At 37.8% G+C, this 16,814-nt stretch overlaps 1 protein-coding gene across 10 annotated transcripts in view; it reads right to left on the minus strand.

Annotated features, from left to right (window-relative positions):
* Window positions 1-16,814, minus strand: part of Nfib (nuclear factor I B) — a 419,841-nt gene that overhangs the window by 1,800 nt on the left and 401,227 nt on the right. For 9 of the 10 annotated variants that reach the window (XM_028873297.2, XM_028873298.2, XM_028873303.2 and 6 more), the window contains one exon: window positions 1-4,740. This exon is cut by the window's left edge and continues 1,800 nt beyond it. In XM_028873297.2, coding sequence (XP_028729130.1) covers window positions 4,611-4,740 — 130 coding nt within the window. In that variant the 3' untranslated portion in view covers window positions 1-4,610. The remainder of the gene's footprint in view (window positions 4,741-16,814) is intronic. The other variant, XM_028873302.2, reaches the window with a different exon arrangement.

Here is a 16,814-nt window from a genome sequence, read left to right on the forward strand (position 1 = left end):
CCAGCAAGATTGTAGAGTTGTCTCCTGGAGAACGAATACTGTCCACTGATATGGGGTAACTTTCTGCAGCCTTCCTTCTTTCACACAGTCCATGGAATCTGCGTCTAGGTAGAGAACATGCCCTGCTCTGCTGCTTACGATGTCCCTGTGCGATCTCTTCCGTTGAGTCCTTATGAAGCTACAGGTGACAAATCCAAGATTCTGCTCCCTGAGGACACGTTATGTGAGACATAGCACTATTTTTGTTTTCTGCCTATCCTGAATGCTCTGTGAAACTTAACCTTAAATACCATCATGGAATAATCACACACAAAAAAAATTTTCTAAAGGCCTTATATACTAATAAAGGACAGTGGCGCTTCCAACCTTCTGAAATGCTCTGAAAACCAACTTTTCCAATACTAAATACAACAAAATAACCTTCATAAAATATAACTTTTCTCCATTTACACTTTTTTAAAAGGATTAGTGTCCTATGCTTTTCAAGCACAGGAATCTGTGAAATAGCTCCTAACATGGACAGATTTTTTTTTTTAATACATAACTTATGAGCCTGGAGAGTTTTAACTCAAGTCCAGTCTCTAAACAAGGAATATTCTTGTTTACTTTAAAAATGGAAACAACACACAGTTCCATTATAATTGTTAAAAAGTTAGCTTTACAAACATGGGAATTTTAATTTAAAAAAAAATTCTTAACAAAACTATACAGTGTACAAATTACTGTCTACAAGGTAGGCGGTTCGTTACGAAGACCTCCTTCTCACTACTCGCGGCTTCACAGACTCATTCACATACTTTTAAATGGAGCTGCCCACCCCAACATTACCCGATAACTATATTGCTATAATTAAGGTTTTGCCATGTCTTTATGTACAGTCTCCTTCACTGCCTCTCAGGTTTTTTTTTTTTTTTTGTTTTTTTTTTTGTTTTTTTCCTTAGGCAAGCCTTGACTGCTCACGTCACTCCGGGGAAACACACTTCAGAGGCACTGTGAGTGGTGGGCTGCAAAGCAATACGACAAAGGCTGGACAGTGCCACGAGCTGGTGGCTGGAGACGCCACCCCCTACAGATGCCCTTGGGTGACCTTCACCATCCTGAAGCTCTGCAGTCTGGGTAAGGAAGGGGCGTGCAAGATCTGCAAAAGGGGGGGGGCCTTCGTCAGAATATACTTCCTGGTTTAAAAAAGAAAAATAGGAGGCTAAAAGTGGATTTGAGATTATCTATAGTAGTGCTTTTTAATAAGTTTATCTCCAAAGGAAAGAAGAAAAATTACTTAGAAAAAGAAGAAACACTTGCCCCAGGCCTCTGTACCCAAGAGGCGGGCAGGGATGCCACAGTGTGCCGTGTCGTTTAGCAAGAATTGTTCATTCACTGGCAACATGGGAAGGAGTCTGCCTGGAAAGAATACTGTGTCCTGTGCGGTTGCATTCTTCACCAAATAGGTCAGAAATACATAAAGAGCTTGGTTGAGAGTATTTGTTATCTGCAGAGTAAGTATCACAGATAGAGTGGGACTTCCTTGGAACCTGTGCCCCAGAATCCCACTGTGATATCCAGCATCTGGACATCAAACTAAATGGACTAGTCAGATACAATTCTCAGGCCTAGGAGCATTGTTCTAAAGTACTCATTATGAAATGATCTGCTATGTGTACAAGTGACAATGTATTTTATTAGGCCATGGCATGGGGTCAGGAGAGCCTCAAGACAACCTACTGTGTGTGTTGTTGATTCTGAAAGATGTCCTTGGAGTAATGAATACACTCAATAGGGCCAGGTTGGGGAAGACAAAATTGGCTTCCATTTACCTCTAGCCCTCAGGGGAAATTAACTCAAATCTATATCTGAAGTACTATCCCTTAAAAAGAAGTCCCTCCCATCATTATCAAATAGTCTTAATTCATCCACAGGAAAATTAATTGCTTAAAAGACTATATTTCTCTCTGCTCCAGTTTTCAGTTTACAAGGGCAGGTAAAATAAAAGGATTTACTTATTTTGTTCTTTAAAAAATGAACTTTGATTTTAATCTATCAGTCCAAATACATTCAATAAGAGTAACCCTCTCTCTAGTCAACTTTCCGGATGTCGAAAAACAAAATCCCAAGTGCACTGCCATCCACTTGAAGTAGTAAGTCACAGGAACATCATATCCTGTCATTAATAAAACGAAGTGGAGCCGGGAAGGAACAGGGAACCCTCCCTCCAGACGGGTGAATGTGTTTGTTAGAAGAAAGCTTATTCCTGTGTTAAACTCAAAAGTGTGAAACAGCCAACATCTGCTATGTGGGCACTTCAAGAAATGTCTTTGCCAAATATGAGACAGGCTCACTTTCCACTGTGGATTCAGAACTTTCAGGAAAAACCATCAACAACAACTGAAATAAGACAGGGCAGTTCTTCCAAGTCTGCCTCTAGGAGGCTTCGCTGTGCTTCCTTTTCCTCCCTGTTTCCTTAGCTGGAAAACCAGAAATGAGTTCAGCTTGCGCCCCAGGTAGGGGAAGCAGGGGGTGGGGTGGGGGGCCTGTGTAAGATGAAGTTTGTCACAGTAGGCAGAATAGTCGCTTTGCAGCCAGGCCCATCTCAGGGAGTACTGCTTCACAGCTACACTGTAAAGGGTTAAAAATCCTCCCACCCACCCCAGAATATATATATGTATATATATATGTATATTAAAAAAAATCCCCTGTCCATCTCTCAGTACACAAAAGGACCTCATCACACTGCAAAAATAGCAGTACCCACTTTGGTCAATTAAAACAAACAAACAAATAAACAAACAAACAAAAAAAGCATACATTATTTCTTTTTAAATCTGTGTACTTACCTATAATAACCAATACAGCTAAAAGCACTACCTACATAGGCAAAACTTGGTATTGCATAATTCGTATAAATTTGAAACCCCTCCCCCCCAAATATTAATTGGAAGATGAAAAACATGAAAGGTTAATAGAAAAAACACCAAAATACTGAAAATATTGCTGGTCGATTACAATTTTTAAGCGGCAACTATACACAGCCATGATATGCTTTATAAATGTGAGATAAAGGTGTAACTGTCTAAAAAATCCATGATGTCACACATTTTTTTTTCTTCGTCTGGAGTACAAAATATTTTGTCATAAAAATGGTAAAGATTTAAAACGATAATAAATGCAGCAAAACAAGTGTAGTGATGTCACTTTTGTGGTTTTTTTTTTTTTTTGTCTTTTGTTTTTTTAGATTTCAAGGCAAGGCACGTAATGTGGACATTATATCTTCGTGCAAATTAGGATATCTGGAAAGAGTACTTTTAATTAAAATTTTAAGAGACATAGAGGCAACATGTGTCTGCCCATGCACACTATGAATCTGTCAATACGAGAAATGTGTTGAACAAGGCTAATGTCTGAAAGCACCATGCACGTTTCCAGCACCCAGATGGCACTTCTCTGAAGAGCGTGTTTTCCTACCCTATGCCCTGGCGTTCCCAGCCTGTACACTGGAAGCTGTACCCTTGTGACATGGATTTACCTGCCTCTTTGTCTCTACGATGCAGATTTTATAGAACCATTTGTACACCCTATGGGTTCTTGATGCAACCAGTAATTTTAAATAAATAATTCTACCTCCAAGGAGGCTGTAGCTAAGCCAACCTAAGTGCTGTGTTTTCATTCATTTTCTTTTTTTTCCATTCAAGCACACGATTTGTCTTGATTTAATGCCTTTTTAAATGCCCTCAAAAGCTGAGGGGAAAATAAATTCGCTCAAAATTATTTTAAATTCTTTTTAATCCCCTCAATTTAGAGTCCAAGGGCTGAAGGACTTATAATCACGATTCCCCTTTAGATATAAATTTATAAATTGCACTTGCCTCTGTTAAGTGTTTCTTTTGTGGGGAAAATATTATATTAATTTTTACTGTTGCATGCAGAGGTAACACTTTACCCACATAGAGGCATTTCTTCCATAGAGCCTTTGAGTTCAAACCTTTTTTTTTTTTTTTTCCTATTTTTCATTTTTTTTTTCTTTTTTGAGATTTCAAACTGGGTTACACACTGGAAAAGGCTGGGTTTAGGGCCAAAATTTAATAAATCTGTACGGATAACTAAAGGCTACAGAGATTTTTTATATATATATTTTTTAACTTTTAGAAATCAGAGTGCTTATAAAATGGCTGGCTCATGGCTCTGTCCCCAGCACCTCTGACGCCGCCTCCTAGCCTTCGTTGGTGAGATAACCAGGAATAGTGACTCCATGCGTAAACAACAAGAATACTAACCAAGAAAACTAGCTTATCATGCAAATATTAAGGCATCTAGAAAGTCAGTTAAAATATATTGTCATAGAGACAGAACATCTATTTCCCAGCGGACTTCATGTAACAAAGGCTACGTTGCGGGGGCTGCAGTCTAGCATCAGTGAGAGATCATCCACCCTTTCGTGTCACTACAGTTTCAACCTTAAGGGAATTAGTGATTGTAAGTGCTGCAATGCTGGTCTACCATCTTCTTCCTTCCGTTTCTCTCCTCCTCCCTTCCGTCCAGTCTTCTTCTTCTCCTTTGCTTTGAGAGTTTTTTTTTTTTTTCCCCTAATTTTCTTACACTATGGTTGTGTTTCTTCTCCCTCAGTTGCTCGTCTCCGCCTGAAGGAAAGGTTCTCCAATTATGTTCAAACCATAATTTTGGACATTTGCCGGTAAGATGGGTGTCCTATTTGACACTTGGAAAGGAACCAAGCTAGCCCAGGTACCAGGACTGTGGAGAGGAGAAGGGGAGCAGGGAAGGAAGGAAAAAAAAGAAAAACACGGTGTTAAAATCTCCAGTCACGTTATAAGCATAAATTCTAAACTCTAAATGCATCAAATTATAATTACTGTGTTTTAAATTCTTAAATTAAAATTTTAATAAGATTTAAAAATAAATAGCATGCGTTAACTGTGCTAAGTTATACATATTGTACATACATATGCTACATGCAATAACTTCTAGATTATACACACCATACAGATATATAATCTATATGATCTCTTGCTTTCATGAAAAGACCTAAGTGGCAGAAAAACGTGAAACAGGATACATTCACAACTGTTGAACTTTAGCTTATTAAGGACATCCTTTTTCAAATATCTGATATACTTCAATGTAATAAATGGATTATGATTTTTATTGTTCAAATGAAGAAAAAGAAAAGCAGAAATTTCTAGTGATACCAGACTATTGTAGTTTGCTAGATGTAGCTTAAAGTTTTCCTGTGTTTTGCCTGGCCTGTGGTCAGGACAAATTTCTCTCACCCGCTGGTCCTGCAGCTGCTAGGACCCAAATAAACACAGGCCAATATTATTTTTAAACTATGGCCATGGCAGGCTTGTTGCTATCTAGTTCTTATATCTTAAATTAACCCATTTCTATAAATTTATACTTTGTCATTTGGCTCGTGGCTTACCAGTACTTTTACATCTTGCTTCTTATGGCACCGGCTGGCAGCATCTCCTCTGCTCTGTCTTTCTCCTTCCTCTCTATCTGTTTGGATTTTCTGCCTGCCTCTAAGCTGCCTTGCCATAGGCCAAATGGCTTTATTTATCAACCAATCAGAGCAACATATTTTCACAGCATACAGAAAGACATTCCCTCATTAGCTAGATACATTAATTGTGTTTAACCTTTAATTCATAAGACATTCTGAGTAAGATGGGTTTATCTGCCTACTAGGTTACATAATTTTAAAATATAATGAAATATATATATATATATATTATATATATATATATATATATATATATATATATATATATCCTCTTCTCTCATGAGAAAATAATACATTTTCAGGCAAGTCCAAATATATTATACAATTTGAAACACCTAATTATCAAACATAACTGAAAACTTATAGACAATTAAATGGTGTCTAGCCTGGACTACATGGAGCCCAGTTTGTTACATTCTGTGCAGAAGCCCATTGTGGAGAGTACAGTACAGAGGGCTGCTGGGGTCTCTCGGGCTTTTCTGCTCTCCTCCATAGTTTCCCTTAGATAGAACCAAAGCTTTCCTTTCAATTCCTTTTTCTTCACATTACTGGCAACAGAGGCCTGAGCATTCGCAGACTTTACCACCAGGAATGACAGCACATTTAAGACCTGAAAGAGAAGGGGAGTGACCTAGGCCAGCAGACCTGTCTTGCCCATTGGCTGTGCAGCAGCCTACCTTGGCCTTGGGATTTAAAAACAAGTTTGAAAACAATTTCTTCAGTTGCTTTTGGCATAATTTCTCATTAAAGTTTCATATGGAGCAAAGGAATGCCTGATTTACAGCACCACAAACATCCAGCCCAGACATTTTGGGCTATACCTAATCCTGCTACATTATTTGTATTGATAATCAACTTGGAGGTAATGTCAGCCACAGAACGGCTGCGTCACTGTACCAAGGAAACATCACACAGACAATTCTGCTCCTGGTTGAGCAATGGTCTGGCATGGCCCACTCTCTGTGTTTTAAATTTTATTTAGTATCCTCTACTGTTGGAACCATAGATGAAATGGATTCTATTATTGTAGTTAGAAATCTAGACATGCCTATCGGTTTGACTCTTAAAGGTATAAAAAATATCATGGCAATAGCACAAAGAAACAATTTTTGATGAAAAAACCAGATACATAACACTTTTTACTCTGAAGATACCTGAATATAAAACATGGCTTATTTCTAACTGCCTAGGTATATATTGTCCAGTGATGCTTCAACAGAAAAGGAACCAGTGACCTTTTTCTCAAGGCTTTTATGATTAGATGACCAGATCAACAGTAGCAAAACTTGACTTTTACTTTGCTAATCATTTAGTATACCATCTAGCATATGGCAGATATGTTACAAAATTTGGGACAAATAAATCAATGGCTTGAACTCATACTCAACTATTTTTAAAAAGAGGTGACCTTGATTACATGTATTTATAAACACACTGCCATCTGAGTATCTCTGAATTTAAAATTGAGACACTCCGTACCAAGTTTATGCAGAAAAAATAACACACCAACTTACATATCTTCCTTAGTTGATGAATTACCCTAACTCCAAAGACTGCATATTTTTACTGAAATCTTTTCTGAGAGACTTGACTGTTTTTCACATATTTTCTCTCTTCCTACACACATCTTCAGCATTATTTCTGTAGTTGTAGCATTGACTGGAACAATGTTACATAATGTGCCAAGAAACTTATTTCCACCTCAACTGTGCTTCACTGCACTCTGTACATAGTCCTATTACAGCATTTATTACATCATATCGTAATCATCTATTATCTGCAATTATCTTATTGACTGAAAGGTGAACGCCACAAGGGAAAAAAATGGCCCAGTCTTATCTATGCTTATAGAGTCTGGCCTTAGATGAGATTGTTTCTTAACAATAAGGCAAATTACAAAATAGCCATCTATTATTTTTAACCTAAAGTAAGCAAACCGTTTAGCTGAAGAGATAATCCCTGGCAATAAAATACAGCATCAAAAACAAGCCACCTTGTGAAATCAATAAGAATCCCCAAATAGATGAGCTCCACAGAGTCATCTAGAGACTGAATGCTTTGGAGAGAGTGCATTAATGATTGAAAAAGAAGTGTGGCACCTAAAAACACAAATCTACCAAGTACTTGTAGAAAAGATAAGCATCCTTGAACAAATGGCTGCTCATCACATACAGAGGATTCATGCTGAAGAATGTGTAACAAATTTAATTTAAATGTTTAGTTAATCCTTCTGAATCTCCTCACCTACATGATGGCCATACCAATACTGCAGAGTGGAGTATATTTGTCGATACTGTTTATGAATCTTTAGGGGAGAATCAATTTCAAATGGGAACACTATGCAGACTCCATATTTTAGTTTTACAAGCCTCTTATCACCAATCCACGGGTTAAGTTCAGAACTATAAGGAACATTCTTTAGAGCTTTCACAGCAATTCCCATGGGGGGGGGAAACTGATAAAAGTAACTCAATGCCTATATAACAATGTTACATGCTAAACCGAACTACTTCACTTAATTAAAAAAATACAACACCTAAATTCTCACAGTTCTTCACTGAGAATGCACAAGCACCATCACGCTATGACTCTCAAATGAATGTCAATATCCACACCCACACATTCACATAGGTAGATTGGGTATTCATAAAATATGTCTTGGTTTTCATTCACACGGGAGTGAAAATTATATGAATTATTTTATGTTCAATTAAAAAAATCTATACTTTGACTAGTAAGAGTTTCACTATATAACTGAAAGGATTTTCAAAATATTCAAAACCAACAATGTGTAGTTTCAAGTTTGCATTTATTTTGTGATCATTAGATTTTCCAATGTCAAATCACCTTTAGATAAACTAAAGATGAATGTGACTGAAACCTGATGACATATATTTAGAAAACATTTGCTGCCCACACCCACTGGAAATAAAAGTAGTAAGAAAAGAATACAAGTGTGAAAAATGATGGACAAAAGGTTCAAATCAAAAGATTTTGGCAGCACCATTAAACAAAACGCAGATCATTCTGATGGCATGCATGGTGAGATACCGTACACAAAACACACAAGAACTCAATCCAAATTTGAGAAACAAAATGTCGGATATCTTGGAGAATATATTCACTTTACTGTGACCATCTGTGTAAACTGACTCTCCCCAATAGGGAAGACATAAGCCTTTGACTTAGAAGATAGTCAGGAAGTGATGGCCTTGATTCCTTTTACACTGGAGTCTAGTCTTTGTTGAAGAAACTTAACGAATCATTTAACGAACTATTTCAGGGTAACAGGAAAAAACATGGTGATTGAATTAGAAATGATCCAGAGTGAACAGAAGGTGCCATCTTTGGTGTTTTAGTTCTTGAAATGGCCACTATTATTCCCTCTCATGAGTAAGGGAACTAAGGCCAAACTCTCCCACATAGCTCTCAGATGTTAACAATTCTGTCTGTGTCCCATGGCCATTTCACTATGATATATTGCCTTCCTACAAAGTGACATGTTGGTCCAACCTTGGCAAGAACTTTTAGAACAGAATTTTCTTAAGGCAAATGTATTTGCTTTAGAAGTCAAAGAATTTGCCATATGCTCCCCAAACTATGTCAAAACCTAGTCAATGTTGGTAAAGGGACGGGTGCACTGAGTAAGCAGATGCTTTGTCATAGGCAACGACCTCAAATTCTCTACATTTGTCTTCTCAGGAAGCAACAACAGTCCCCAGGTAGCATTCTAGTGAAAGCTAAGAGGGAATATGGCTTGAAACAGTCAAGAAATTTGAGAAATACTCTATAATAGAGCCCAGAGATGTGGTAGACCATACCTTTAAAACTCACTCTATATATACTTCTTAAATCTGGGTAAACTGTGGTTCTTCCACTAAAGGGGTAAATAGAGTTCTTCTCTTTCAATGAAAGAGAAAAAAAATGCAGTGGGTACCAAAGCAACATCTGTTGGTCATTTAAGAAAAATTATTCATCCTGTGACTGTGCCTTCAAGGCCAAAAGTGATTGGTTCTTTGACTTTTTAGCACAATAACCAACTAGAACTACAGGATGTTAAATAAACATGGATGAAGTCACTAAGTTGAGGCAGGATCCAAAGCAAAAAGCTTCACCTATTAGTCTTAGGGATCTAAAATAATGAGAGGTGTTTGAAGAATGCCTCAATACATGTATTACTAATTGATGCTCATTGCATTATGAATTAGGCATTCCAACTGTTAGGTCATATAATGTCAGCATTCAAATTATACTAATATTTTTCTAGGGGAATCATAAGGTTGGCCATTTAGATTTATATACTACATTTACTTCAAAGATTGTAGGTACTCCTTTAAGATCCTTAAGAAATACAAGTAATAGAGAAAAGATTTGGTAGATTTATACAAAGTCCAACCACACCAGTCGCCATATTGTTAACAGAGAATGATAAAACACACAATAGCACAGGAAGCATGAAGGTCATGTAAAATGATAATTTAGAAAAATTTACCTCCAATTCCTTTGCACCAATTTCAGGTATCACTTGTTTATTCTTTTGGCCAAACAATAATTTCACTGACAAATTACTAACATGCTGGTTTTAGTGTTTCTTCCAAAACACATAGCAAAGTATTTCCTCTAATAAAATGAAAACATTTCTAAAAACATTAGGCTGTCTAGATTGTGTAGGTACACCATGTTGCATCTCAACTACCTCCTTGCTTCCATAAAATTGAAAGGCTACACATTGTCTTGTGAAAAACAATTCATTCACATCAGTGGAAGGAATAAATGAGCATGTTTCAAGTTGAATCTATTAAAACATTAGAACAAAGAACAGGGCATCTAATCAATAGCACTTACATAGCATGAGTAACTTGCCAGACATTGGTCTACATGACTGACCTACCTTAATATTTTTGGTCCTAACAACAAACATTCATGCTTAGTTTATGGATGAGGAAACTGAAGCCTGAAGTCTTACCCAACTGTACACAGCTATTGGGCTGCAGAAACCTGGATCTTAACCACATTACTGTAGTACTGAAATACCACATTCTTACACTTTACCTCAGCTCTCTCTGTGAAAAACATTTCAACTTGTTGTTCCTATATTTCTACTGCAGGTGAATTACATAAGATATTCAATGGCTTACGGCTGACACTTAGATGCACTAGAACTCCTGAACAAGAATAATAATTCTTGAGCCCAACTTCAACATGAGTAACTGTAATTTATTTATCCAATGCTAGTTGCTTTTCAGCCCCTTTTTAAATGAGGACAGACTGAACGTGAAATACACTACATGCTTTATACAGGTCCTGGGTTTCTTTGATTTATTTTTCCCATTTTTAATGATCATTATCACCATCTGAATGATCCTATTTGCATGCAAGATGATTTCTAATGATTATCACTATTTGTAATAGTCTGCATCAGAAAGCTCCCTGGCTAGCTCTTACCTGCTCTGCAAAGGACCCCTGTGGGCTCTCTGGGAAACACCAAATATCATAAACTGCAGGTGGCTCATGGAATGATCCTAACTGCAAGCAATAGCACTTCATAGTAATGAAAGAGAAATGTATTTATTTCTTAACTAAGTAGGTAAATAGCCTTCTTTATTGTTAATCCTTGGGGAGCCACACTTTTGAAAATAACATCGAACGGTAGGCTGTCAAACCTCACTGGTTTATATTCAATTGTTTCCAATGGCTTTGCTTCTGGGGTATGCTAGATTGAGGGTTCACTTTAGCATGCACAAGTGAGAGCACTTTCCAAGTTAAAAAATGGCACATGCCAGTGAAGTATTTAATCAAATGAAGAGTGCAAGCAATAGTGACTTTATATGGGAACACTGCAGCTGGATGGTGAACCAGATCATTACCACACTTAGCTCTTTTAGTATAGACACTTCTACACATGACCCTAGAAGGCCCTTCAACAAGGGAACCCATATACTTAAAAGTCGCAAACACTTATTTGCTCATATTTAAATGTAAATAGGATTTAAAAGAAAATTCTTCCCCTTAATCAATCAAATTAAGCAAAATTTAAAAAGCAGCTTGATTTGATCTTGCTCGTATTTTAGAGCTAAAAAACATATGATAGAAAAGTCTGAAGATGATTAATTATGAATTAACTACAGAACACGCGTGCATACCGATATCAGCTTATGAAGCTGTGGGATATGGAGTCATAGACCAACTGTAGTCATTCGACTCCTCCCACAGACCAGGCCCCAGGCAGCCCACATGTTGATTTCCAGCCTTTCTCTAGTCTGTATTCCTCTCCAGCCCTGGGCTCCTTTCAGAGCTATTGTTCCAAGGGTTGCTGCTCCTCCTATTTGCATAAGTGATTCTTCAACCGCAGACATTTCCCTACAAAAATGGTACTCCAAAATAGTGCCTTTCACAGGGAGGATCACCAAAGGCATACTAAATGAAAGAGAAATGTGAGCTTTGTACAGAAGCCAGGAGACTCTTCCACAAATGATTTTTATTTAAAAGCAAAATCCAGTATTATTTATACAGTTTTGCCTCTCAAGGAGAAGACATGTTTATATCAGAATTCAGAAGAAAGATGATAAAGAGTTAAGAATTAAACTTAGGATGTTGGGCCTTTCACTGTGTACACATGTGCAGAGAACTCCTAAAACAAAGTGAATGAGGGAGAGAAAACTCACTTTCTACAGTTTCTGATATGTGACATGTATATTATTATTATTCACTGTGTTGAAATTCAACAGGCTTTTGCTTTTTCTACTACAACATTACATTTCCTATAAAACATACTCAGTTCTAGGCTCTATTATTTAACTGTGACCCAAATCACAACACACCTGGTCCTAGCTCTGGGACCACAACAGTAAAGTAATGGTGTGTGGGCCAATGCAGCTGACTTCCTCAGCAGAGAATGTGTGTGTTTACAGGGTGCTTTGCATAAACCATCTTCAAACAAGGTTGGCGTTAAGCACACTTCCTTTAGCTGCAAAGGGTTAATCAGTAAGGTTTGCATTTGAGAATGTTCTGAATCCTGCTCCTCCCTCTCCGGCTCTGCTGCCAAAAACCATCTGACAGGAAACGGAAGATTAAGTTTGTCCTACCTAGGCGAACAAAGAGTGCTCTGAACAGGCCACTGCTTTACTGCAGAGCGGGAACTTCTCTAATCCTGATGGAATCTGCAGTGCTGTTCTGAAAATACCATGGAGAAAGTTGTTCTCTTTCCTCTAACATCTTGTCCCTGGATCATCTCGTTTTGGTCACACTGTCCATCCAGAAAGGTTGACGGAAAGCTCCAGACATAATCATGTGGAAAATGGACATTACTGATTCCTATGGCCCATTGTTCCCCCATCCTAAGTCCCTGAAGTTCAAGTTCAATCTGGAATTACATCATGTCTGGTTTCTCCTGGTTACCAGACGGCTTGAGACGTGACCACAGCTACAGAAAAAACAAACAGCCTTCTTCACGCTTCGGCGCCCCTATCGATTCAAACGTAAACTTTTTTTCTTTCTCTCAAGTATGCCTCAAGTATGGAGCATGGTTAATTTAGAGATTAAGTTCCAAATTAGATTATCTAATGGCATCTTAATGGATTGCTGACCCATTTCCTGTGGGATGGCAGCATGCAAGTCTGGCTGGAATACAATTAATTTCTTAGGAAGTGTTCTGAAGAGTTTGTCTAGATAAAAAGGAAACGTCCAGTTGGACAAATCTTTCTTTATAAATGGAGAAAGGTAGGTGAAAAGTACAAATCCCGAAACAGCTTTCAGCAGCCAGATCAGAGACATCGTGTGTTTGTAAAAACCATTTCAGATCATTTTTAAAAAATGCTAACGGCTTGAACTTTGCTTTCCTAACAGGTGCAAGTAATATTGATGAGAAAGGAAAGTCGCTGCTTTCAAGAGACTGATACATGCAAAGAACAGCAGCAGCTAGCTGTCCTGTTACCAAACACTGGTCACGTGCCATGTTGGCTTCCGTAATTCTTTGCCTTAAACCTCGGATTCTCCCATGCATCTATCTTGTCAGCATTTCTATTAAGAGTCCCAGAGTGGTGCTAGGGACCCAGAATGGTGTATAAAAATTTGAACAGTCCGAATCCACTCAAGAGCTAATAGCTGAAAAGGAGATTCAGGGATGGGAATCCAGCTCCCCCCAGGAACTGCAGGAACAACCCAGCTGCCAGACTGCAGCTCTGTGTCAAGATAAGAATCCCTGAGCAGGAAATGCTAGCCTGGGAGATTTGCAGGGATAGTCCAAGTATAATGCTGAAATAAAAGTTAACTTAATTCTACGTAAGGACAGGAGTGCACACATGCCTTTGTCACACATGCCACAAATCTGTATACGTAAACATACATATGTGAACACATAGTTTGCAACCTATTAAAAATTATTCTTAAGCTTTTATTTTTTAGTCTTTTGACAGGGAGAATACATTTTATAAAGAAGACAGTATGGATATGGGAGGGAAATTGGTAAATAGTTTTCCACAGTAACTATGGAGCCTGAAATGCTCACTACTATCCCTTCATTTTATGCTTTCTCCTGACCAGCCAGACCCAAATAACCTTTACTGGCTGCTAAACTTCTCTTGGGAAATCAAGAAACTCTCTGCAATTGCAGTAATAAACGACAATTTCTTACAAAAACATGTGTAAAGTAATGACAGGATGAAGTATTCAACTCATAGAAAGGAACCGGGAACACATGTACCACGGCAAATCGCTGATAAACGTCTCTGGTGCCATTCAATTATGGCATAAGCAGAAACCAAAAAAAAAAAAAATCCCTTCAATTATTTCAGTAAAATCTTCATTTATTCATTATTTCAGGGGCTGAGCAAATGGTTTGTGTAAACATATCCTTCAGTAACACGCGCATGTTTATTTTAGCCATCTGAAGGCTTCTTCTATGTTTATATAAGCCATCAGCCACATACAACCACTCACTTGTGGCTTTGCATTTTCTTAAAGGGGTGAAGGGGGAGAGGGAGAATGAAACAATAAATCCAGTTTCTCTTTTGCATAAAGCACCCATCCAATGTTTTAAAATAGCTTATGTTTATGTTATTCTTAGATTGTCCTTCAGCTATTTTTTTTTTTATTCAATTATGCTGTTCTTTCATATTTGAAAGGGCAGCAAGAGTCTGGCCAGGGTCTCAAGAAAGCAAGCTAGTTAGCAAGAGCTGCTGGGTGTGTTTACACCCACATGACTCCCGCGTGCAAAAACCACAGAACTTGTGCATGGCGGAGGGCAAAGAACAAACACAGAGCACCTAGCCTGAGCAATTCATCACCTAACATCCTCCCAGAAGGCGAATCTACCCAGATCGAAGTGGAAGCAGGGCCTTCAGTATTTTATTCTCTATCAACTCCAGCAACGAACCATTTACTTAGGCAGGAAATTTTATTTTCTCTAGATTTGAGTAAGCCCTTAGCTTGTGAGTTTACGTATGTGCAACACACACACACACACACACACACACACACACACACACACCCCTCACAAAACACTAAGGTCAAAGCAAGAAAACACCTTCAGGATTGTAACCCGGAAGGTCTGTGAAAACCCTGCCTAACAGTCAGCTTTGGTGCCCGAGGGAGTTTCTAAGCTGCTGTGGGATGTGGCAAGCTGATCTCCAGCTTGAGTGGGATGCACATAGCTCCCTGCCATTTTCAGCCCCCCAAACAAGCTGCATTTGACATGGAAGCATCTCAAAAGGGCAACTGCTCCAAGCAGGAGTGAAAGCAGGTGAGGACACCCTAGGTGTCAACACACACAATCCCAACCAAAGAAAGCAGTTCTAAACACTTGCTTTTCTACTGCCTATCTAAGAGTCTCCATGGATTGTCTCTATGTACAAACATATTTGTGCATACACATCTGTGCGTGTGTGTATAACAAAACTCTACTGATTAGGAAGTTCTGACAGCCAGAGTCACATTTAGAAATATAAATATCTTCCATCTAATCTGCTGTCACTGTGAACACAGGCCATTCTGCTGATGGGCAAAGCATGGAGTATAGGATTGATACTTAATAAACTAATGCAAACATTGTGTTATCAAATCTAATTAAATTAACTTTAAATAGCTTACTAATTCGGACTCTTAAGACATTTTCATTCAATTTAATTAAGTACCATTAATCTTTGAGACTATTTAAATAAGATACTTCCACTGAGTTTATCTTCTATTTTTAAGTATATATTATATATTTAAGTAAGTATGTATATATATACATATAGTTTTTTCTACTAAATAAACTTCTACTATATAAAATTCTTGAGGAAGAATATCCCAATAGATTTTTTTTTTTAGAGATGATTATTCCTACCAATATCTCAACATGGGAAAAGTCATATTGTAATCACTTAATTGTTAAATTAATTAAATGTCATGGAATTTTAAAAACTGAATTCAGGGGTTGGAGATGGCTGATCAGTTAAGAGTACTTGTTGTTCTTGTTGAGGACTGAGGTTCAATTTCCACCACCCACCTGGTGGCTCCCAGCCATCCTTAACTCCAGTTGCAGAGAATCAAATGCCTTTTTCTATTCTCTGAAGGCACCAAGTATGCACATACACATGCAGGCAAAACACTCACATATAAAATGAATACATCTAATTGTTTTGTTCCTTTTGTTTTTCGAGACAGGGTTTCCTTGTGTAGGCCTGGCTGTCCTGGAACTAGCTCTGTAGACCAGGCTGGCCTTGAACTCATAGAGATCCACCTGTTTCTGCCTCCTGATTGCTGGGATTGAAGGTATGTACCACCATTGCCTGGCTGAATAAATCTAATTTTTTAATTCAAAAAGCAAAATCTAGGTAACCTTTTTAGTTTTTCTCTAAGTAAATGGAGATATTTGACTCTTGGAGCCCACAGCAGGACCCATCACCCACAATGGAATCAAACATCCCTTTTAGAACTAACATCTCAACACCTGGCTTCACGTAAACACTGCAAAGGGATGCTTACAATCAGAGCGAGGGTAAAAGCTGTGTCAGCTCTATTTTCAGGAAACTCCTGGGATTACATTATTCTCTGTTGTTCATCTTTATGTTTTAATATATATTATGCCATAAATTATTTATTCCACACAAACTGCTTTGAAAAGATAACAACTACCTTGTAAGTATTTTTTCAAAACCAGAACATAAGATAATATCAAAACTACTTTCAAATAATTTTCTTAGCCAACCTAATAAAGTCAATTACATCAGTCTGCAAACGGAAATTAAAACTTCTTAAACAAAATGTCTTCTTTAACTACAGAATCGAATAATCTTCCCACTCTAAAATTTACTGGCTCTGTGAG

The sequence above is a fragment of the Peromyscus leucopus genome, chromosome 2 (assembly GCF_004664715.2).
Source record: "Peromyscus leucopus breed LL Stock chromosome 2, UCI_PerLeu_2.1, whole genome shotgun sequence".
Lineage (NCBI taxonomy): Eukaryota > Metazoa > Chordata > Mammalia > Rodentia > Cricetidae > Peromyscus > Peromyscus leucopus.